Consider the following 23,845-nt stretch of genomic DNA (forward strand, 5'->3'; position numbering starts at 1 on the left):
GCAACAACTGCAAAGTTTAAGCAAGACCAATTTTAAAATTGAAGATGACCAGCTCTTTTATTCGAGAGAGTATGTAGTTTAATACTGGCTGAATGGACTTTTAACAGTACTTACTGGTTACATGCCTCAGCGTTAGGGATGCACCAATCTCACCAATACAAATTTGCAGTTCTCTTTAAGATCAGACCTACAGATTTGGAAATTAACAAATGCTTTGTTCTTTAAACCATGTGTCCATGTTCTTTCACAATTAATTGCTACACTGGGTTGGTATGTAAAATCAAACCACAATAAAACGCACTGAATTTTGTTGTTGCAATGCAATGATGTTCCAGGGATGTAAATAGTTTTCCAAGGCACTGTATGTACATTCAAGTCATCCAACTCAGTGGCGCTTATACATCTACCAGTTCCATTTCCTCTCAGCTTTTATTAGCTGGTGAAGATAACAACTCAGATGCAAGCTCGTAATAGGAAACAGTTTTATTTTGAAAAGACACAGATGGAAGCATACATGTAACAACAGATTAGCAAGAAGTTTTGGAAAAACCTGTAATCAAGTCATTACTTAATCTGCTACCTTAAAAGAAAAACTAAAATCAAGGAGCCCTTATTGTTTTTCTCACAAATTACTTTATACATACGAATTTAATGGCTTGACAAACGGCAGGTTTGCATACATGTATTGCTCTACTTCAGTGTACTTCTGATTAAAACTAACAAAATTAATTCAAAAACTAAACCAACAAGAATTAGTTAGAGGATTTAGAGAGCCATCACAAGAATGTTGTTACAGTTAAATGTCAATTCATTTTTAAGCAAACTTCACAGCTCTGAAATAGACAAAACAAGCTTGGAATAAAACCCCCCAAAAAGTAAGATAAGAAGATGCTGTAAAAGTGACAGTTGTCAAGGCAAGTAAACTGAGCAGTTTGCTAATCCTGAACCAGTGTTAAACATATATATATATATATATATATATATATAAAGTGTGAAACAAACGGAGCAGTCAGTGCAGGTAATTACTTGAGTAAGTGTCTGCAATAATTTGTCATGCCACTGGAGACACAGACAGGCACAATGTTTCTATTTTCAAAGCTCATTTCAAAATAAGAGAAAATAACCAACTTCTGATGGAATATTTTGTTCAACGTAGAGAGAAACTGCAGCTCCAGCAAAGCAGTGAATCTACTTCAAAGCTTAAGGTTTGTTTGCAGTTTATGTGAATCTAAACGTACAAAATGATTAATGTTAAAGAAGCGACACATTTGGCAAAACACCTGAGACATTATAGCCCTCCACCATAAACTCAGTGTGAAATCATTCATTTGCCACATACTCAATCAGATAGGTCAAAGTTTTATGTATTTTTTTGAATGACAAGTGATTTAGTCACCCTCTACTGGCTGTTAGAAGATACATTCAAAGAAAATGGATCTGCTGTTGTTTATTAAACCGTAGCAGGTGACAAACCAATGTGATGTCTGTTCATGCATACTACGTCTTTACTCTACGTCTTTACAGTATTTTTCCATATGCCAACCGTAGACAGTGTAAATACAGTTTGGCTAACTGGTCACCAAAGACATTACGCATGTCATTAAATACGCTAAGTTAGGGTGGTTGGAAACCACCATGTTATTTGTGATGTCTCTCAGTCAGAACAGTACAAGAATTCTCTATTTGTCTGATCTGACACATTGAGCACTCATACATTAAAGTAGTCGAAGTCCATTTTCTAAACGTTAAAGTGTAGCTGAGTGCCGTTCACACGGAAACGATTTTATTAGAATATGCAACTTTTTTTTCTTTATTGTTTCAGCTTTTAATCCACAAACAAATTGCTTATTAAGAGCCGGAAACCGATTTCAGAGTGAAAAACATTATGAAATGTCACTCTTACGTTTTTTCGTGTAGCTATCCAAATCAAAATGTTTTGAAATTGAATGCTATATTCCAACAGAGCAAACTTTATGTGCTTGCTCCATGTCGCCTTTGTTTTTTTTAATCATAGAAATATTACAGCGCCACCCCCACGGGACTGTTTTAGTGCTTTCCTGCAGATAAAGATTCCTAATAAAATTCCTGTGATTATGAGAATCCTTTTACAAATGTCAAATAGTTTTTGCTTGGACAGGGCCGAGACCTTTGTATTTATCCCGTCAAACAGCCTGCTGGTGTTGTGGTGTAATCAGCAGTGACGACAACATTAGTAGTGTTTTCCTCCAAAATGGAGCCCCTTTACATACAAAGTGTACGTAAAGTCAGTCACAACAATTAAAGTTCTAGCAATCCAGCTTTATGCAGGGTTTGAGCGTCGGTCTGCAGAGCAGCGTTTAATTACGAGTACCTCTCTGATGTACTGTTTCACCGAGTTAGCCCACTAATGGTAACAAAAGCACTAAATGAAAAAAATTACTGCAATAAGAAATTTAGAATTAAAATGAAATATTTTCACAAAGTTGTCAAATTTGCCTTTGCTTGTAATTTTCCTTCCGTTTTTGGAATATGTTTGACATACAGGCTCAGTAAGGATAATATACAAATATTTCTTTAAGCTTACCAAAAACTATGATTGCCCCTTTTAACACAATTTTTTTCAGATGATATATGAAAAGGTTTTAATAAACTTCCTCAACTATTAACATCCACCGCTTTCATTTCTCCACTGTCTTTAAGCTATAACGCAGGCATCTGATTTTTTGGTATTTGGTTTTGAGGATGAAGATGAGGAAGAATGGGAAGGTTGGTAAGCAGGTCTGTTTTGGTACAGGGAGGAGGTTGTGCCGGATAGATATGATGAGGAGCTGGGTTGATACGACGCTGTGCTGGGTTGATACGACGCTATGCTGGGTTGATACGACGCTGTGCTGGGTTGATACGACGCTGTGCTGGGTTGATACGACGCTGTGCTGGGTTGATACGACGCTATGCTGGGTTGATACGACGCTATGCTGGGTTGATGCACTGGCGGTTTAAATGAAGGCACTGGTTTCGGTTGCTGAACTGACACAGATGTGCTAGGCTTGTTGACTGCCAGCTGTGTGGTCTCGTACTGCAGCAGGTACTCAGGATAGATCTGGTGCTTCTCAAACACAACAAATATGGAAGGGTTTGCAATGTTGTCGACACAGCTGTCATAGAAGTTTATGTCTCCACTGTCTTTGGAAGGAGGCCGGACGTAGCTGGACTTCCCTTCTGTGTAGCTCCCCACCAACACACGTGTGATGAACATGGTTTTTACATCAGAGTCACCAGTGTAACTGTGGGAGTATTTAGCGTCCCGGGCAAAGTAGCTTCCTGGGATTAAAAACAAAGAGATGAGTGAGAAAACAGAACAAGCATCAACTTCTGTGGCTGAAAAATAAAGCAGATTTCTTAGGTCTGCACAAAAGTAACACTTCCTGTAAAGACCACTTGAAATCAATCAATTCATGTTAAACATCATATTAAAATAAGAATGTTTTAGAGCCTCCACTAATATAAAAATTCCCACTCAAAAATAAGTATTTAAGTATTGTTTACATAAAAACAGTTGTTAGATGTGTTAGTATGGTAAATCAAATATATTTTTATGTATATGGGATGATATGGGAGGGTGCTGTAGATGCCCTGAACTGTCATCTTTAACTCACCTTTTCCATAAGCTGTTCCATTAACCCCACAGATCCTCCAGTCGAAGTTGTTGAGGCAAATGGCGTCGACATGTTTAGAGTTGGTGCCATGAAAAAGTTGCTTTTCTTCCACCTCACATCCATTGTTGTTGTTCTTCATCTGATTCTTTTGCCTTTAAGTTAAATGGTTGCAAGTTATTTCTAAGTGATTTCTATTATATTATATTCAATTATATTATATAGGAAAAAAATAACTCCAATAACAGTGGGAAGCAAAAATGATATCAAAATAAAATGAACGACCAGTATAAAACCATCCTAGGATGGTTTAAACAGGATACGTACCACTGAAAGACTTCCCAAAGCGCTTTGTTCTGAATCCTCTCTATCTTGACAATATTGAAGCCTCTCAAGGTTGAAAAAAAAAGTACTTTGAGCCTTTTAAATTCATCCGAAGCGCGCGGGAGGGCGACCTTCTACAATAAACAGAAACAGGAATGCTTTCAGTGGCAGTCACCAGGACAAGTTCAACCCCTTGGATGGAGCAAATATTTGACTTAATATGGAAATTAATATAGAAGGTATATGAAGACTGGAGCAGAAATAGGATCATCTAAAGCAACAATTGCAAAAAGTACATGAACGTTAAAAGATTCCATAAAATGTAAAAAGGACATTGTGGAGTCTCCTTCCTAAAAAACACAGCAATCATCAGTATCTGGACTATATGGTAAAAGCATAAAATAACTATTATTTATTTACACCTAGCTTCACCCAAAGCTTTGACTTCAGCCTAGTCCTCCACTGAAAGCTCCTGCCACATTATTTTTTTGCTATGTACAGTATCCCACAAAAGTGAGAACACTCCTAACATTTTTGGAAACATTTATATCCCCCATTCACACCTGAGACCTTGTAACACTAACGAGTCACATGACAATGGGGAGGGAAAATGGCTAATTGGACATTATTACATTGGGGTATACTCCCTTTTGTTGCCAGTGGTCTAGACCTTAATGGCTGTGTTGAGATATTTTGAGGAGTCATATTTACACTGTTGTACGAGCTGTACTACTTTACATTGTATTAAAGTCTCGCATCTTTAGTGTTGTCCCATGAAGACATAACAAAATATTTACAAAAATGTGAAGGGTCTACTCATTTTTGTGAGATACACAGGCAAAATGAAGAACATGTTGCACAGGTCCAAACTTAAGATAATTGAGTTTTTAGGAACATAAAGTCTGGTCGCACCTTTCAAGTATATGTGAAGCTTTTGATGTTCTCGTGTTCTGCATAGTGCATGTGTATTCGGATCAAGGGTGTGAAATACAGTATTCAACAGAATCCGGATGGAGTTTGTTACTTTCACTTTGAAGTCATCATATTTAGGGATCAAATGACCTGGAACCCCTCCTTGAACCGTCACCTTAACGTTGTGGAGGGGTTTGAGTGCTCAAATGATCCTAGAGGCTATGTTGTCTGGGGCCTAAATGCCCCTGGTAGGGTCTCCCATGGCAAACAGGCTCTAGGTGATGGGTCAGACAAAGAATGGTTCAAGAACCCCTCATGAAGAACAAAATATCGAGGCACGTGACATCGCCCGGTACGGCGGAGCCGGGGTCCCACCCTGGAGCCAGGCCTGGGGTCGGGACTCATCGGAGAGCGCCTGGTGGCCGGGTTGCTGCTCGCGGGACCCGGCCGGGCCAAGCCCGAACGAGAGACGCAAGGCCATCCCCCAGTGGGCCCACCACCTGCAGGGGGAACCGTGAGAGACCGGTGCAAAGAGGATTGGGTGGCGGACGAAGGTGGAGACCTCAGCGGCCCGATCCCCGGATGCTTAGGCTGGCTCTAGGGACGTGGAATGTCACCTCGCTGGGGGGGAAGGAGCCTGAGCTTGTGCGGGAGGTCGAGAGATATCGATTAGAAATAGTCGGGCTCGCCTCCACGCACAGCGTGGGCTCTGGAACCCATCTCCTTGAGAGGGGTTGGACTCTCTTCTACTCTGGAGTGGCCCACGGGGAGAGGCGGCGGGCTGGTGTGGGTTTGCTTGTTGCCCCCCAGCTCAGCCGTCTCGTGTTGGGGTTTACCCCAGTGGATGAGAGGGTAGTATCCCTGCGCCTTCGGGTTGGGGAGAAGTCTCTGACTATCATTTCAGCCTACGGGCCGAGTGGTAGTGCAGAGTACCCGGCCTTCTTGGCGTCCCTGTCGGGGTTGCTGGATAGTGCCCCTCCCAGGGACTCCATTATTCTGCTGGGGGACTTCAACGCCCACATGGGGAACGACAGTGACACCTGGAGAGGCGTGATCGGGAGGAATGGCCTCCCCGATCTGAATCCGAGTGGTGTTTTGTTATTGGACTTCTGTGCTAGTCCCGGATTGTCCATAATGAACACCATGTTCAAACATAAGGGTGTCCATCAGTGCACTTGGCACCAGGACACCCTAGGCAGGAGGTCGATGATCGACTTTGTTGTCGTATCATCAGACCTTCGGCCGCATGTTTTGGACACTCGGGTGAAGAGAGGGGCTGAGCTGTCCACTGATCACTACCTGGTGGTGAGTTGGATCCGCTGGAGGAGGAGAAAGCCAGGCAGACTTGGCAGGCCCAAGCGCATAGTGAGGGTCTGCTGGGAACGCATGGCGGAGCCCTCGGCCAGGGATGTATTCAACTCCCACCTCCGGGAGAGCTTCGACCAGATCCCGGGGGATGTTGGAGACATAGAGTCCGAGTGGACCATGTTCTCCGCATCTATTGTCAATGCTGCTGCCCATAGCTGCGGCCATAAGGTCTGCGGTGCCTGTCGTGGCGGCAATCCCAGAACCCGGTGGTGGACACTGGCAGTAAGGGATGCTGTTAAGCTGAAGAAGGAGTCCTATCGGCTGTGGTTGGCTTGTGGGACTCCTGAGGCGGCTGATGGGTACCTTGAGGCCAAGCGTGCTGTGGCCCGGGCTGTGGCAGAGGCAAAAACTCGGGCCTGGGAAGAGTTCGGTGAGGCCATGGAGAAGGACTACCGGTTGGCCTCGAAGCGATTCTGGCAAACCGTCCGGCGCCTCAGGAGGGGGAAGCAGTGCTTTGCCAACACTGTTTATAGTGGGGGCGGGAGACTGCTGACCTCGACTGAGGACATTATCGGGCGGTGGAAGGAGTACTTCGAGGATCTCCTCAATCCTGCCATCACGCATTCCGTGGTGGAAACAAAGGCTGGGGACTCGGGGTTGGACTCTTTCATCACCCAGGCTGAAGTCACCGAGGTGGTTAAAAAGCTCCGTGGTGGCAAGGCTTCGGGGGTGGATGAGATCCGCCCTGAGTACCTCAAGTCTCTGGATGTTGTAGGGCTGTCATGGTTGACACGCCTCTTCAACATTGCGTGGCGGTCAGGGACAGTGCCTCTGGACTGGCAGACTGGGGTGGTGGTCCCCCTTTATAAGAAGGGGGGCCGGAGGGTGTGTTCCAACTACAGGGGGATCACTCTCCTCAGCCTCCCTGGTAAGGCCTACGTCAGGGTATTGGAGAGGAGAGTCCGACCGATAGTCGAACCTCGGCTTCAGGAGGAACAGTGTGGTTTTCGTCCCAGCCGTGGAACACTGGACCAGCTCTATACCCTCTACAGGGTGCTCGAGAGTTCATGGGAGTTTGCCCAACCGGTTCACATGTGTTTTGTGGACCTGGAGAAGGCATTCGACTGTGTCCCTCGTGATGACCTGTGGGGGGTGCTCCAGGAGTATGGAATTGGGGGCCCTTTATGAGGGGCCATGCGGTCCCTGTACGAGCGGAGCAGGAGTTTGGTCCGCATGGCCGGCACTAAGTCGGACCTGTTCCCAGTGCATGTTGGACTCCGGCAGGGCTGCCCTTTGTCGCCGGTCCTGTTCATAACTTTTATGGACAGGATTTCTAGACGCAGCCAAGGGCCGGAGGGGGTCTCGTTTGGGGACCAGTGGATTTCGTCTCTTCTTTTTGTGGATGACGTGGTCCTGCTGGCCCCCTCTAGCCAAGACCTACAGCATGCGCTGTGGCGGTTCGCAGCCGAGTGTGAAGCGGCTGGGATGAGGATCAGCTCCTCCAGGGTGGCTTGTCCTCTTCAGGTTGGAGGGGAGTTCTTGCCTCAAGTGGAGGAGTTTAAGTATCTCGGGGTCTTGTTCACGAGTGAGGGAAGAATGGAGCGGGAGATCGACAGACGGATCGGTGCGGCTGCCACAGTAATGGGGGCGCTGTGCCGGTCCATTGTGGTGAAGAGAGAGCTGAGCCGAAAAGCAAAGCTCTCAATTTACTGGTCGGTCTACGTTCCTACCCTCACCTATGGCCATGAACTTTGGGTCATGACCGAAAGAACGAGATCACGGATACAAGCGGCTGAAATGAGCTTCCTCCGTAGGGTGGCTGGGCACACCCTTAGAGATAGGGTGAGGAGCTCGGCCATCCGGGAGGGGCTCGGAGTAGAGCCGCTGCTCCTCCACATCGAGAGGAGCCAGTTGAGGTGGCTCGGGCATCTATACCGGATGCCTCCTGGACGCCTTCCTCGGGAGGTGTTCCAGGCACGTCCCACCGGGAGGAGGCCCAGGGGACAGCCCAGGACACGCTGGAGGGACTATGTCTCGCGGCTGGCCTGGGAACGCCTTGGGCTCCCCCTGGAGGAACTGGAGGAGGTGTCTGGAGAGAGGGACGTCTGGGCGTCTCTGCTGAGTCTGCTGCCCCCGCGACCCGGTCCTGGATAAGCGGAAGACGACGAACGAACAAATGACCTGGAAATTAAATTTCAAAGCCCTGAGTGCCCCCAAGTGGTCAAATAAATATTTACCAAATCTTTCAGAAATATTTCATCAGCGCAGACAGAGCGTTTGCATAGTGTATCATGCGATTAGGTCAGGCTATTATTGGGTTATCGCTGTGAGATTGCAGCAGCAGTTCTTTACATTTAGTGTTGCACATTTACATTATGTAAAAAAGTTGCAGCGCTCTTGCTGTGGAATTATCTACATGTCCAAAGAAATCTAAGGCAGCATGACTGAGCGGGTGATATATTTATACGTCCTACAGTTTCAAACGTGTAGGAAGGTGATGCTGGTCCATTATTTACCAAAGGCATCATATCTTCCTACCCAGTGGAAATACAAGGCTAACACACTAGTGTGTTAGGGGCACTCTTTTTTCTTTGTAATTACAGTTCATGTAGCTCAAAATACAAATTGGTCAATGACAAAGTCATCGTAGCAGTAAAAAAAAACATTAAAGAGCTGAAGGACTGGAAAGATGTAATGTCAGAAAAAAAAAAAAACTTACTAGCGTCACAAAAATGTTCAGACAGGAGTTTATTTATGAGTGTACATATGACATAACCTTTCCTAATTGAGCACACAAACACACCTTTTTAGCATAAGGCAAATGGAGTTACTAAATAACTTGGAAAAAATATGGAATTGTTATTACGAGAGAATGTTCCTGAAGGATATATATACAGTATGTCAAAAAAAAAGTCACAGATATGACACCAATCTGTTTTATTTAACTGCTATACATTCTAGCTTCCTAAAATATACAGCCAACCAAAAACATAAATGACATTGCTACAAAGGCCTTTTATAGATCCAGTAGATGTAAGTTTGTAAAAAGACATTTTGTTTCCTTTAATGCTTTTTGTTTTAAAGTGGTAAATACAATATCTATAATTTGACACAGACAAAAAGAAAAAGCATGGTTACTCTTTATGTTAAGTTGTGCTGCGTTCATTGTATTTAGCTAGTCCCAATAACTAATAGCCACTTAGACTTTATATTGACTAATTTATCCCTCCTGTCTGTTTGCATGGACCATCAGTTCCAACTCTACACTGGATTTACAAATCAATTCGCACTAATAATAAGCTAACTGGTGTAGGCCATTTTTTCCCTTTGCCTTTTTCTACCTTTGTAGTATTGGTGGCTTCATATCAGCCTTTTTTGGGAACAAAACAGATCTGTCTGCATTGGGAAGTGATTTTCTATCTTCTGTTCATACAGTGAATATAAAATGTTAGCCCGAGTTCATCACTAACAGTCTGATTAACCTTAAATAAAGGTCATTTATCCCGAGAGCATTTTTCTTGGTATTTGCTCATTTGTATTTTTTAGAGCACATAAAAATCTGCAACATATACCATGATACAGTGACTATAACGAAACTGGCAATGAGGGAATCTGGTCAGGGAAGCTGCCATGAGGCTGATGTTAACACTGACGCCGGGCTCACATTGAACGTGCAGTTCCGGTGCAGCTTAGGTGAGGGAACCCAAATCATTAAAATCAATGTGTACACTCACAACCACGGTGCAGTGCGGTTGCGGTTACCGAGGCCGTGCGGCTCAACGAACTGTTTCCGCAAGAAGGAAGTTTGACCGGACGCCGTAGCAGCTTCTGCGTTAAGTTCATGAATTTTACCAGCCAAACAGGAAGCGAGACAGGAGAGAGTTCTGGTGAATTTCATAATAAAATCAACTTACCAACATACGCCAACTTGACTAGTGTAAAGAAAATGACAAAAAACAGAAAAACGAGGGAACAAGGCGCTGTTTGAGGATGAAAAAGGATAGTTATGCCACGGATAACAAGTTTTGCCATAGAAAACTAAATCCATAGCTGTTTTTACTCTTTTAGAGGGACAGCAACAGAAAGGACCAGACAGGGATTTTCCTCTCTGGTTTTGCCTATACGCTCCGAAACGTGAACATTACATCATAACCGGTGACACGGGGTCAAAATACGGGCTTTCTTTCTAGAGACTTGCTAACCGTTTGGGATCGTTCTCTCGTTAATACCCAGAAAGCACGTGAACCCACGTAAACTTCTGGTCTCGGGAGCGCCGTTTTCGCAGCCGGGCCGGGGTGGCCGCAGGGCAGTATGAGTGGCTTTCTGCAGCACGACTGCACCGCATCTGCACCGCGCTCAGTGTGAACCCCGGCGTGAAGGAGCGGTTTTAACTCAAAATCCCTCAGGTTTTAGTTGATTGTTACAGAGTGACATTAATCATGGAATATGTTTTGAAATGATTTTAACTGGGTTGTGTTCATTTTTTATATCCCCTGTAGTCTAGGAAATGGGGTTATATGACTTCTATGAATTACATCTACTAGCGGAAGTTGCTTTTGTATTAATATTTTCCTTTGATCAACGATCATAATCTCTTCACATTTTATTTGAGTTCAATTAATTTAAATGATTTAAAATGGGGAATGAAAGCATTTTTAGAAACTTAAAAACAGTTAAATTATGTCAGATTTCCACAACTATTTATCTCTGTAATATTGGAAATTGTTTTATTTTATTCTCATTGCATTTTCATTCAATGTTGTAAGACATGAGGAACAAAGTAAGAACTGAGTTTCACAGATAAGAATGCAGAAGTTCTCTATATATCAGGATGTTTAGACAAGTCTTTTTAGGGCACCATGCTGTTCCTGCCACAGAATGGCGTAGATGTGTTTAATTACGCTCCCCTACCTACCATCTTCCATTGACCCAAACGTCGGTACTTACAACACAGTCTTTGACTCCAGTTCTGAGCAGATACCATTGTTGAATTGGGACTAAAATGTTAAATGTCTAGGGACTGCTGCTATTTTATTTTGTGACCATGTCTTGTTTTATAATACCCCGTTACCCTTTTAACAAATAAGAAAATCCTGTGTTGTTCATCCAATTTGGTGCTTTGTTTTTTCTGACTCAGCAGAAATACAGTGAAGGACTGTTTATACGCAGTTTAGAACACAAAACCAATTTGGAATCTGTAACTTGGTCTAGGACAGGTGTTCATTGTTTAAAATATGAAAATCTCCATAATTTATTAAAATACTAGGCTAAAGTAAAAGAGAACTAAACAGTGGTTTGTTTACAGGTAAAGGGTAGAAACAGGAAGGGATAAAAGGGCAAAGCTCAGGTACGAAAAGCTGGTATGAGTTTGGTGTATTGACCCAAAACCTCAACTTGTGCATTCGTGAGCCATTTTCATTCGCTGCAGTTGTCTTTGCTTCAAAATCTAAATACGATTTTAAGAAAAGAAAAAATATATTCATATAGAGCTCTAGGTCCAGATAGAGTAAGAACTGAGGAATTCCTGAAAACTGTAAGAACATCTCACTGCATGGGGGAAATGCAACTAGGATGGTGTTTCTAAACAAGGTAGCGATTTATCCCTTTAACCAAGCTGCACCCTGTTGCCAATGCATCTTGGAAAAACATATGGTTTGGATTGTAAATTACAAAGAGAAACACAGGATTTTATGCTCAATTTTCCTCATTTATTTGTAGATTACTGAACCCTGTTTCACCATCAGACTTTTTATTGTAAAAAGAGAATAAATTCCTTTTGACATTGCTGCCCTCTTCAGGAATGCACCAAGATTGCTTCATTTTTCTACATCACAATTATCACCGGCTTTCAGAAAACGTTCAATATTCAGCATGAACTATGTCGCAAATAATGCTGCTCTTAGAGAATTGGATGCTTTCTTCCCTGGGAGTTAGTTACATGCATAAAAAACGGTACGTGTCACCCTTTAAATTCCTCCATAATGCATAGTTCCAATGTGGACAAACTATAAGCAACATCAGATAAAGTTTGCTTGGAAGTGCATTTTGAGGAGATATATCTTTTAGTAGATGCACAAAATTCTCATTTAACAGTTCTACACCACTTATCATACTTGACTTGGTATAATCTGACAAGTATTCAACAATAATCTGCTTTTTAATGGAAATTCAGTGCTTGACTTTTTGTATGTACTTCTAACTAAGGAAACCTCAGTAAGGGTTTGGGGATATCCGACCATCTACAACACACCTTTCTAAAACTGAATCCAAACCACAAATGCAAATTATTATCAACGTGTAATAAAAGTGTCTTAAATATTGGTTTCAAACAAAGAGTTAGACAAACACTTTTGACAATCCAGTTTTAGTTGTCATCATTATTTTGCTGATTTTGTCCCTCGTCTTTCGGGGTTAAATAGCGGTGGTGACTTAGTCCTTTAGAGTCTAGAGGAAAGATCATTTGAACTTTAACAACATTATTATTCTATCTGAAAAAGAAAATAATTCCCCAAATCCTATTTCCCACCCAGCATAACGGAGTGGTAGGAAATAGGCGCCTGAAGTGAATTCAAAATACCGAGAATCCTGTTAGAGGAATCTGTGTCTTGTCCCAGTTGTCTGGCACAGGTGAAGAATTAGCTGGAGGCCTTCTGCAGGAAGAAAGGCGGAGGATTAGTTTCACTTTGACTTAGTTGAAAAATTTTTAAACAAAGAGAACACATTCAGGACAGGAGGACTGATGCAAATCTAGAACATTTTCCCTCAGCCTACCTCACTTTCTTTGTTCGGACATCTGCGGCAGAGACAAACTGAGGACGTCTGCTCACAAGCCTCTTAGTGCTATAACGCTTGTTTGTTTGAATCATGTCTGAAGGAGAAAAAAAACATTATATGAGGCCAAGATTATTTTCTTTAATGCATTTTTAAAACACAAAGACTTGTGTTTACCCTGGAAACTAAGAGAATAAGACTGGGAGCCAGCGGAGAACTCCACTACATCATTCTCATTGTCCAGGAACTTCTGCTCCAGCGTTGCGCTGTTGATGTCTGCTGATTTCCTTCCAGTGCTCTGCAACACAGTATGGGTGGTTCTCTCTCAGTATATGGAGAAGTAGATCATATGATAGACCGAGCAGGAAATTTCCCATTACGTGTAGCCTTGATGTCTTTTGTTCAGTGGGTTAGAACTGCAGAAATGTGTCACATTTATCATTCACAGTTTGACGGTCTTAAAACGCATGTTGGAAATGAAAACCATACCATTTTATTTGAAGTAATTCAGAATGATACACAGAGCAGATTTATTTGTTTTGGGCACCTCCATTTTTAAAACTATTTTCATATATTACCATGTATACAGGTCCTTACAAAGCATCCCTCTCTATGGAGTAGGAAAGCATCCCCACAGCCTGCTGCCATGTTACTACCATGTTCCACTATGGGTATGGTGATGCGAAGCTGTAGTTTATAGTTTATATATATATATTTTAATAGTTGACCTGTTGATAGATTCTCCCACCTGAACTACGCATGTCTGCAGCACCTCCAGAGTTCCCATGGGACTCTTGATTAATGCTCTCCTTGCCCAACATGTATGTTTAGCTAATGATTAACTGATCAGAGCTCTGTGGGATGTTTAAAGTTTGAAACATTTTAGAACCTAACCCAGTTTTGAACTCCCTGACTCGTCTGCTGTGTTCCTTGGTTTTCATGAAGCTGTTTGTTCCCTGATGTTATCCATCAAACCGCTTATGCCTTCAAAGAACTGGATTTATAAAGAGAATATACTTATTTTTTAAATTCTTGATAATGTCATTTTTTTTATTTGAATAAATGCCACAAGTTATCTTGTTAAAATTTGTTTTCTACATTTCTGAAAACCAAAAAAAGGTTCATTTGAAAAATTGAAGTGTGAAATTCACGTTAGTTTAATAGGAAGAAAAAAAGAGTAGCACAATCACTTGTTATAACATTTGTAATTTTAAAGATTTGTGATTTTAAATGAAATTAATTTTGTCCACTCAAGTCTAAATCTATAAAAGAGACGTTTCCTTCTAAGGTGGCAGGAGTCAGCGTTTTTGTAAGACTGAAAAACATCCCTTATAGCACTGGTATGGTGGCCATTTTTAGCCCGAATCACCTCATCTGCCTTTGCTTGCTGAGGCATCGTGTCACTGTGCATATCTCCAGTACAAGCTCGGCTGCCACACTGACTTTTTACACATTTATCTGCTTTTGGCCAAACCAGGTATACGTGTAGGAAGTGCTATGCAGGTATTGTGACGTGGCGTTGCTGAGGGCAAAGGCTACAAACCTTGACTGTTGGTGCTCGGATATTTGGAAAAATACGCAGCATGCCAATTGTTTCGTGGCAAATCAGCAACATTTAACATATTTTAGTGTTCCTAATGAAATTTCTTGAGTTCAATAGTGGAAAAAACTAAACCCTCAGTAGTTCTTTTCTGGATAACTAAAACAGTCTCTCTGGTCTTTTTGAAGCTATTTCGTCCCACATTTTGTTTTCCTTCCACAAGGTTTGCTAACATTATTTCAGCACAGCTCTTTTCAGGACCCAGCATAGCAGACTAGTCAAAGCTTGGGCATTGGCTCAAACCCAGCAGCACCATCATTTTTTCCTCAGGCAGCCATTCAGCTGTAGATTTGCTGTCATTTTTAGAACGGTTCTGTTTCATGATCCAATTTCTAAAAAGCTTTCAGATGGCTTTACATCTGACTCTGTAATACTTTGTTAAGCAGAGGACTTCATGGTTCACTTATGCTGGTACAAAAAAAAAATAAAATCATCAGTCTTCCACCACTTGGTATGATGTGTAGTGCTTCATCATTATGGCCAAACATCTCTGCTTTACTCTGTCCAAAAGCAAATTGTTCCCGAAGTCTTGTGGTGAATTCAGATGCAAATGTGCAAACCTAAGTCATGCTGCTATGTTCTATTTAAGGGAGAAGAGGCTTTTTGATCTTTAAAAAATCCTTACAACTGAACCCCACTTATTCAGTCTTTTTCTAATCTTATTATCACGAACTTTAACATTTTACACACTAACTGAGGCCTGTGAAGTTTGGGATGGAGCTGTTGTTTCTGCAGTTTCTCAGGGTTCTGCAAGCTCTGACCTTGGGTTGAAAACACTGGGATGGCTAATGGCTAATTGCTAATGTAAAATACTTTCCACTTGTGAATAATGTTTGTGGACTGTAGAATGACGGACTTATAACCTTTCCTAGATTGTTGCGCAGAAACAATTGCTTCTCTGTGGTTACTGCTGTTTTCTTTCAACCTTGGCAACCCACCTACAAGCTCCAATCAAGCAAGCGGTAGATGTGATCACACTTGCCGAGGCTCTGTTAATCAACTTCATTTGGTTAGCAGCACCAGTTTGTTGTTTTTCCTCTTCCATCTTATAGAAGCAGTGAGGGTGTACTTACTTTTTCCTCATGATTGAATTGACAGTCATTAACGGTTTTACAACTAGCTTTTTTGCATTCTGATTTTGGAGACCAAATGAGCAAAAACTTGTGGCAACACAAGTGTTTAGATAGCATCTATGGACTTCATGTACTCACATCTGAACCGTAACAGTTCCACTTCCCAAACTCGTCCTGCCAGTACCAGAGCCACTCCGTGGTGTGGATGAAGTTCGGCTCAACCAAAGAGTTTACCGTAGAGAGCCTTCGTACTTTGTTCCCTCCACGCGTCATTGTGTCAAAATGCACAGGCGGACTGCTGCTGCTGCAAAAAACAAAACGACAGTGTTTTAGTGAATTTAGTTACTGCCACGAAAATACATTCTGTAATTCTATATTCGTTAAACGCATCATTATCATTGATGGAGTTATTTGATGTAGATGTCTGTTTCATATTTTCAGGGCTTTTTTCATATTTGAGTGCTTCCATCTTGTTTCATAGAAAAGTTGCGCAAAACATTAACATTTCGATTAATAAAAAAGGCAATTCAAAAAGATTTCTACACCATTTGCTTAACTTTAGGGGTCAGGTGGGGGCACTAAAAACAAGAATAAAGATAAATTGACTGGAATATAGGCCAATGAAGAAGATGTTGACTGGGACGTTGAGTCCTTGAATTATGTTCATTTGCACTTGGAAGACATGATTTGCAAGTTCCAAGTCAATCACATGAATATCGGACAACAACAATTATAGCCGACACTGGGATTCTTACCTCAGTCAGAGCTAGCTAACCCTGAACTAAGAATCCAACATGGCTGCCACACTTAAACCATTAACTTTCTGATTTGGGGCTCATAGGAACAGCTTTAATTAGTTTTCCAGGAGAAATCCCATGCTAATACACTAGACATCACTTTGACAAGAAGTATAATGATGGTTTTATATTGTGAGACCTTTGTTACAAGCTCTCATGAAACCACATAAAAGCAGCCACTTTTTCTGTCTGAGACAGCTGAGTTTCAAATGTCCGTTCGCTTTTATGCTGCAGCCTTGAGAGCAGGATACCTGTATGTGTTGCCTGGGTCACTGTATTCCTTTTCAATTGTCTCATTGTCAGGCAACGCGTTCCACCGATCGCCTTCCTGAACCTGCCACCTGTACGGCATCTTGTCGTGAGCTTTAAAACACTTGTCTGAAAACAGAACCATGAACCTTTGAGGCACAAGGAAAGCAAAATAGGTTGCATGGGGAAAAATTTGTAATAGCTTACCATCATGCTTACAGTAGCCTTTAATGAAGTACATGCATATCTCAGTTTTATCTGATGGAAACAAAAAAAACACAAAATGTACTTCTTTTATGCATTATTTCTTCCCATAGTACATTCTGCAGTTTGTGTATTTACCCTTTACAGGTTTGTTTCTTGGTCTTCTTTTCTGTTCATCCCCTCCATTTCCCTCTTCTCTACCAGCAGCAGCACAGAGGTCATCAACGCCGGCGGCTCTTTGGAACCCTTGTTGGTTGCCGTCTCTCCCTTTATCTGTTGAAGTTCGACTACGGCTTTTTGAGCGGCGTCTCCTACTTTTGTTGCCAGTGGTGTCAGTGTCGTCACTGTTGGACGAATTAAGATCTCCCTGGCCACTCTCGCTTTGACTTGGTCCACGTTCATAGCACAGATTTAAGCCATCAAACTCACTCCAGATGTCACCAAAGGAAGTGGATCGTAGTTGCTGTTGGAGGTTACATCCATTTCCCCTGTCCCCCCCGTTTCCTCTATGCCCCCTGGGGGCTCTAAACCCCCTGTTACCACCTCTCCCTCGGATCCACTGCCTCTGCTCTACCATTAAGCCACTGTCACTTTTTGCATCAATGTAATAGCCATCAGCAGAGATGTTACTGCTGGAAATATTATAATCTCTTTCAAGACTGTAACTAGATCCATCTTCAGAGCACAGATCCCACCCATCAAGGTCACCCTGAATGTCACTACTGGTAGGCGTTGGTTGGTGTCTGAAGTTTCCTCTATTTCCCCTACTGCCTCTAGGCCCCCTGTTACCCCTGTTGCCACCTCTTCCTCTTCCTCTGTAACCCCGCCTATCATTAGAGCTGTGGTTACCCCTGCGACCCCTACTAGCTCCCCCTCTGCTGGAGATCCTCAACGTTTCTCTATTTGCGTAAATGGACTTCAAGGACAGTTTGATGTTGTCGGGCACCATCTTGCCATCCAATTTTGACTTTGGCTGAAATGCAAGAAAGTCATGGGCCCGGAAGCAGCTGCAGTTTTGGGTCAGGAACTTCTCACAGACGTGAAGCCTTTCACAAGCTACACCGCTCGTACACCGACCAAATACTCCTTCACCATTATTGTAATCATGACATATCTGATGAAAACAGACAAAAAGAAGAGAAGAGGGTGTGATTAAGTTTAATTAGTGTTCTTGCTGATTTGATACCTAAAGAGATAAGATCCTGAAAAAGTGGTGACACCTCCAAAAACAAACTAACTTAAAGCAAGCCGCTCAGCTTCAATATTCTGAGCATAGTGTGAATGTTGTCGGACTTACGGAAGGTAGCATCGTGTGGTCACTCTGTAGCAGCAGAGTACACAGCTCGGCCCTGCTCAGTCCCTCCAGCTCATGTTCTATCAGTAACTTTTGGTTGTAGTCAGAGTTCAGATCATGGGAGAAACTGCAGCCTCTTCTGTTGTGAAAGAGCACACACAGCTTTTTAATGACAGATTATGGCCTCATCCAGAAAACAGAGCTGTTCCAAAAATGATTAGTTTCTCAATTTGAAAATAATTTTTGTAAATGCTGCAGCTCACAGTTTTTCGAAGTGATGGCTTCAAAACTGTATGACATCACAAAGGTGAAGATTTCAAAGAGAAATGCATGGTTCCTACAGTGAAACCTGGTGGTGGCAGTGTCCTGGGATGCATGAGTGCTGCTGGTGTCGGCGAGCTACATTTCATTGACGGTATCATGAACTCACAGATCTACTGCTCTATACTGAAAAGCAAGATACTATCATCACTCTGTGCCCTTGGTCGTCATGCACTTTTCCAACATGACAATGGTCCAAAACACACATCTAAAGCTACTGTTGTATTTCTGAAGAACAGGGTGAAGGTGATTGAATGGCCAAGTATGTCTCCCAATCTGAACCCAATCAAACAGCAATGGGGAATTATGGAGATAAATTGAGCATCACTCTCCATCCAGCATCCAGGTTCTGAAGGAGGTTGTTCTTGAAGAATAGAAAAATTTAGATGTTGCCAACTTGTTCATTCCATGCCTATAAGACTTGGTGCTGTCCTTACAAATCACGGCGGTCATACAAAATATTAGATGTAGTGGGGTTTTTTGCGGGGTGCATTCATTTTTGCTTCAACTAATTTAGCAAAACTGCTGATTTTGTGATCCAAAGTATATTACAGTATTAACCTTGAATTCATGTTATGGAGTGAAACAAGTGTTCAATGAAACTCAGCATTGGGAAACTTTGGAAATTATCCCTGTGTTTATTGAGATAGTGATTAAAATCTTACTTTTCAAAGGGGGTGCACTCATTTATGGTGAAGACTGTACATACCTTCCACTGCATCCCTTCCTTTCTCTATTTCCTATCGATGTACTTGAATCAAATGCTTAACATTTTATTGTTCTTTGCAATTAAGAATTTTCATTAACTGTGGAGATAAAGAGTCATAAAAATGCTTAAATCTTGCATGGTTAAACTTTATTTGATGTAGTTCTTCTTGAGATGTCGATCCCAACTTGGGCCAGCTGACACATAAAACATGAGTCAGCTACTTTGGCCTGATCAAGAATCATAATCTGAGTGAACTCCTGCTAAAAGAAAATATTTATTGGAGTTCCATAACCAAATTTCCTTCTAGTAGATAACAGAACATTGCTTTAAAACATTGGCTGGATTCGTGGAAAGTATGGATTAATACAAAATGTCAAACACCAGATGGCTATATTTTGTACTCCAAAAATGGGGGTAAGAAATTACCAAAACAATAAAAGGTATGAAATATAGACTCTATAAAAAGCATTGCTGATGTACAGAAACATCTTAGACAAATTACAGAAATTACACAGTATAAAGTAGGTTTGCTATAAACACAGGGCTGGGTAGGGAAAACAAATTGGAGATATTATAAAAATGTAACTAAAGCATTCTGTGGGAGTAGTTTAATTTTGCCAATTATTGATGTTAGGCACAGAAAGTTAATCTTATTCCCATTTTTGATATAAACAACATGCAAGGCAGTAATTTAGGTAGGCATGGGCTGGTACGTAGGATTGACTGGTACTGTGCTAAACTGGTTCCGATCCTATTTGACATACCAGAAGGATTTACAATTGACCTAAGCCAACAATGATCTCACATGGGGTTCCTCAAGGTTCCCTTGCTGGATACCTTTTATTCAACATCTATATAATCTCCGTGACGTGATGGGATCTTTATGAAAAAATAAATCCATCATGCAGCTACACTACAAGATTAGTTTATATGCTTCTCAGCTTTGTCATTTAGGTGGTATTAGGTGTTAGCTTTTTCTTAAAGTTGCCTTTTAAAATTTTTCATTTTGTGATGCTTCGTGTTTTTAGAGTGCATTTTGTGTTTTATGTGTTTTTAATGTCTATTATTCATTTTCAAGTTGGAGTTTATTTTTATAGCATTTAACATAATAGTACAGTAAACCAAAGTAGTGTAAACAGCAAAAAACAAAAAACGTACAATAAAAGCAATAAAAAGTGACATATGCAGTAAAATAGATCAATTAAGAATGACAAATAGCACAATAGAAGCTAAAATAACCTCTTCAACTAGAACCAACATCCAAAGTACATGTTGGAAAAATGTGATTGTTATGATGTGAAGATCTTTTAATCTTTTCACTTTGTAAATATACAGCATTGAAGTTGCATTGCTTTATGTACTAGCTGAACCTGGTATGATCTTATATGCAGGAGTTTGCTTGCAGAAGCGTGTGGCCTTCAAGAGACTGTATCTGAAGGAGCCTAATGCCTAATGTTATCTGCTTAATGTCATCTCACCCAAGCTCAGAGAAAGAGCTCTTTCACTGTAGACTCTAGGATAATGAATATTGTGTGCACCAGGTGGCGGAAGACTTGCAGATAAATAGAGACACCTTCTCTGTATCAGGGTGTTAACTGACAACAGACATGTTGTCAACTGGGGTGTTGTGGGTGAGACTGTACTGTGTGCTGTCTGTTGAAGTCCTTGCACAAGTAAAAAAGTCCTGTGCATTTTCCCAAACAGTTGAGTGTGGTTGTTTCTCTTTTAGTAAGTGAAGGTGAATATTAAAATGTTACCATTTTTTTAACAGAATAGAAGTGGGTTTTTAAAAGATCCTCAAAATTATGAACAGCCTGTGAAGTTGAGATGTGCAAAGGCAAGTTGTTCCACAGCTTCGGTGTGACCACTGAGAAAGTTTCGTCATCTCTACTTTTGAGCTGCGATCTGGGAGGCTAATAAATGATGGTTTGTTGATCGTAAAGCTCCAGATGAAGTATAAAGGTTCACACTGTGACACACGTTGTTACATTGGCTTTAAACACTAGTTGTTGGGATATCAATCATAATTATTTATCTATTGGTACATATATTTATTCAATTTAGCTTTTGCTCAGTTTTCTCATATTTAAGTGCTGTATTTCTCTAAATCTAGTGTTGTACGTTTCTTTTTACACTTTATACAGCACTTTAGAAAAGCAAATGTGCTATATCGATAGATTTGAGCTTGATCTAGAAGGTGCACTTGAATAATTATTCCATAATATTTTCCATAGGTGTTATTGGTGGGGAAAATGTATAATTTCAAACAAAACAAAACTTGAATTTTGGCAAAATAAAAGATTTAAGACTTGTATTAAGTGATTAATATTTATTCCTGCCACTAAAATATAAAAAAAAAAGGAAGCATTTATAAAAGAACATTTAGTGAATTCATGTGTTGGTATTTTTAAAAACCATGCAGGATTTAGTTACAATTTTTCTATGAGAATTCTGTTTTGGGTCACAACTTTTTACCTGTTTAATATGGATTTTAAAATGCAACACTTCATTAATTACAAATTTTTTAACCTACATAATATTGGTACAACCAAAGGCGTTATTTTACCTGCATTTATTCGTTTATTCATTTGACTAACATACTTCCTTTTAACAATATTTTTAAGAGGAAGTATGTTAAAAATGTAAACTACATTGAGAATACGTCTACAGGTTTTAACCGGTACAACTGATTTGTTTTTTCATATTCTGTTCAGGCATCTAGTTTTGTGACTGTAGGAGACGCTGGTCCTTCTGCCCCATGTACTTTTTCCACTAGAAAAGGATCGAGATAAAGCAGTTCATCTAAAATTTTGACTAGTTTGGATAAATTGTTGCATTAATTAATGGCTTTATGAGCCTGATGTTGCAAATAACGCGAGGATTTAAGGCGGGTGACGTCACGGGTAAAGCATAATCTTTGCTAGTAAAAGATAAAGTTTCAGAATATGAGAAAACGGACAAATTAGATTTTTTTGTTCCAGTGAGTTCATTTTTTTATTAAATATGGAATTACAATCACGCTGAGTTAAAATGCTGTTCATCTATATAAATGGCTTGTTGTGATATTTATTATGTTACACTAAAATGATTACTTGTTTGTTTATCCGTTACTGGTCAACATTAGAAAGTTACCAAAGCATTATTGGACTTTACCAGCTTGTTTTTGTCTGACGTGTTCTTGGGCGCGTGATTATAAGAACAGGCAAAGCCAGCTACGCCTTCAGCAGAATAGCACCTGACCAATGACGTCACTACGCTAATTTAGAATATAGAATGCATCCGTCTGGAAAACTTTCAAACATGGATTACTTGGATTCTGAGGGTATAAGGCACTTTTTTCCAGATGTTTTTTTTTTTTTCTTTTCCGTTTATTTATAAGGCTTCGGAAAGCCAATAACGAGCAACAGCACGTGAACGCACCACGGGCGATAAGGCCTTTAAACCAGGCAAACGAATAAATGTAACAATGACGATCAGTCAGCTGTTGCAACATCAGTTTTAACTGAATATGTTCACACTTTGATATAAAAAGTGACAAACTGCTCGTTTCCTTCGCCAGCAGATGTCAACAATCCCAGCTTCACCGTCTTATTTACCTGAGGAGGAACTGACAGGACCCGCTGAAGAGGAAGTTTTTACACAGGTGTAACCCCCTGCATGGTCCCCCCGGGCAGTCTTTCTGCCTGCACAGTTTCAGGCTGGTCCGGGCCACAACTCTCTGCTGACCATTGCTCGACCACAAGGCGAACTTGTTTTGGTTGGAAACCACATCAGTCGTGGACTCCCCTGGGAAAAGATTGCACATCAAATCTTCAGCATCGACTGCTCCTTGATTAGCGCAGATGAACTTTAATATTTCAGCTTCCATTGCTCCTCTGCGTGTCCTCAAAGAACCCTTCCGCCCTGACGAGTGCAGCTGTGGACACGGAGGCGCTCGGTTCATGGAGAGTGGGAAATGCTCGGTATCATTTCTGCTGATTGGAAACCGAAACTGAACTATTTTTAGACGGGTATCATGTCGTAATGCCGCAGTTCACCACTTGAGGGCGTCATGGTGCAGCATGATGATTTACAGGGCCTTCAGGAGAGTTTTTCTGTGCTTTAAAAGTGAATCCTGTGAAATCGGAAGAATTACAATAATAACATAAACCAAAAGTCAGTATTAATGGGACCTTAGCACGGGGATGAAAGGCTTAAATATTTCCTTATTCAGTCACAGACGATTTTCCTATGTCTTTAGCCTAAAACAGTCTCCTATTTTCTAACAGAATTTCCTAGAAACCGGACAGGTCACAGCAGACAACTCAGGAAGAACATTGTGGACATACAGTCAGAGCTACAATTAAATGTTTTAGATCAAAGCATATGCATATTTTAGAATTGCCTACTCAAAGTCCAGACCTAAAATACATTGCTCAAAAAAATAAAGGGAAGACTTAAACAACACAATATAACTCCAAGTAAATGAAACTTCTGTGAAATCAAACTGTCCACTTAGGAAGCAACACTGATTGACAATTAATTTCACATCTTGTTGTTCAAATGGAATAGACAACAGGGGGAAATCTTTGGTGATTAGCAAGACACTCAATAAAGGAGTGGTTCTGCAGGTGGGGACCACAGACCACTTCTCAGTACCGATGCTTTCTGG

The 23,845-nt window shown here is 41.2% G+C and overlaps 1 protein-coding gene across 1 annotated transcript; it reads right to left on the bottom strand.

The window, feature by feature from the left end:
• Positions 1–468: 468 nt before the first annotated feature.
• On the bottom strand, positions 469–23,627 carry si:ch73-252i11.1 (uncharacterized protein LOC553517 homolog). The gene is made up of 12 exons (XM_047389509.1): positions 22,791–23,627; positions 18,168–18,303; positions 17,009–17,984; positions 16,874–16,924; positions 16,669–16,795; positions 15,759–15,924; positions 13,125–13,245; positions 12,948–13,044; positions 12,754–12,826; positions 3,960–4,090; positions 3,636–3,787; positions 469–3,300 (listed from the first exon to the last, which is right to left on the bottom strand). Exons 1-12 carry the CDS (start codon positions 23,135–23,137, stop codon positions 2,675–2,677), a joined length of 3,003 nt encoding a protein of 1,000 aa, XP_047245465.1. The 5' UTR covers positions 23,138–23,627; the 3' UTR covers positions 469–2,674.
• Positions 23,628–23,845: the final 218 nt, after the last annotated feature.

The sequence above is a fragment of the Girardinichthys multiradiatus genome, chromosome 17 (genome assembly GCF_021462225.1).
Source record: "Girardinichthys multiradiatus isolate DD_20200921_A chromosome 17, DD_fGirMul_XY1, whole genome shotgun sequence".
Taxonomy (NCBI): Eukaryota; Metazoa; Chordata; class Actinopteri; order Cyprinodontiformes; family Goodeidae; genus Girardinichthys; species Girardinichthys multiradiatus.

What these genes read in the sequence shown, in the direction of transcription:
- si:ch73-252i11.1 (XM_047389509.1), bottom strand. Translation starts at nt 23,137, where the DNA reads ATGAACCGAGCGCCTCCGTGTCCACAGCTGCACTCGTCAGGGCGGAAG. An exon ending in ACCACACGATGCTACCTTCC is followed by an intron (nt 17,985 to 18,167) that starts GTAAGTCCGACA and finishes TGTTTTCATCAG; the next exon opens with ATATGTCATGATTACAATAA. An exon ending in GGAACTGTTACGGTTCAGAT is followed by an intron (nt 13,246 to 15,758) that starts GTGAGTACATGA and finishes ACTGTGTTGCAG; the next exon opens with AGCACTGGAAGGAAATCAGC.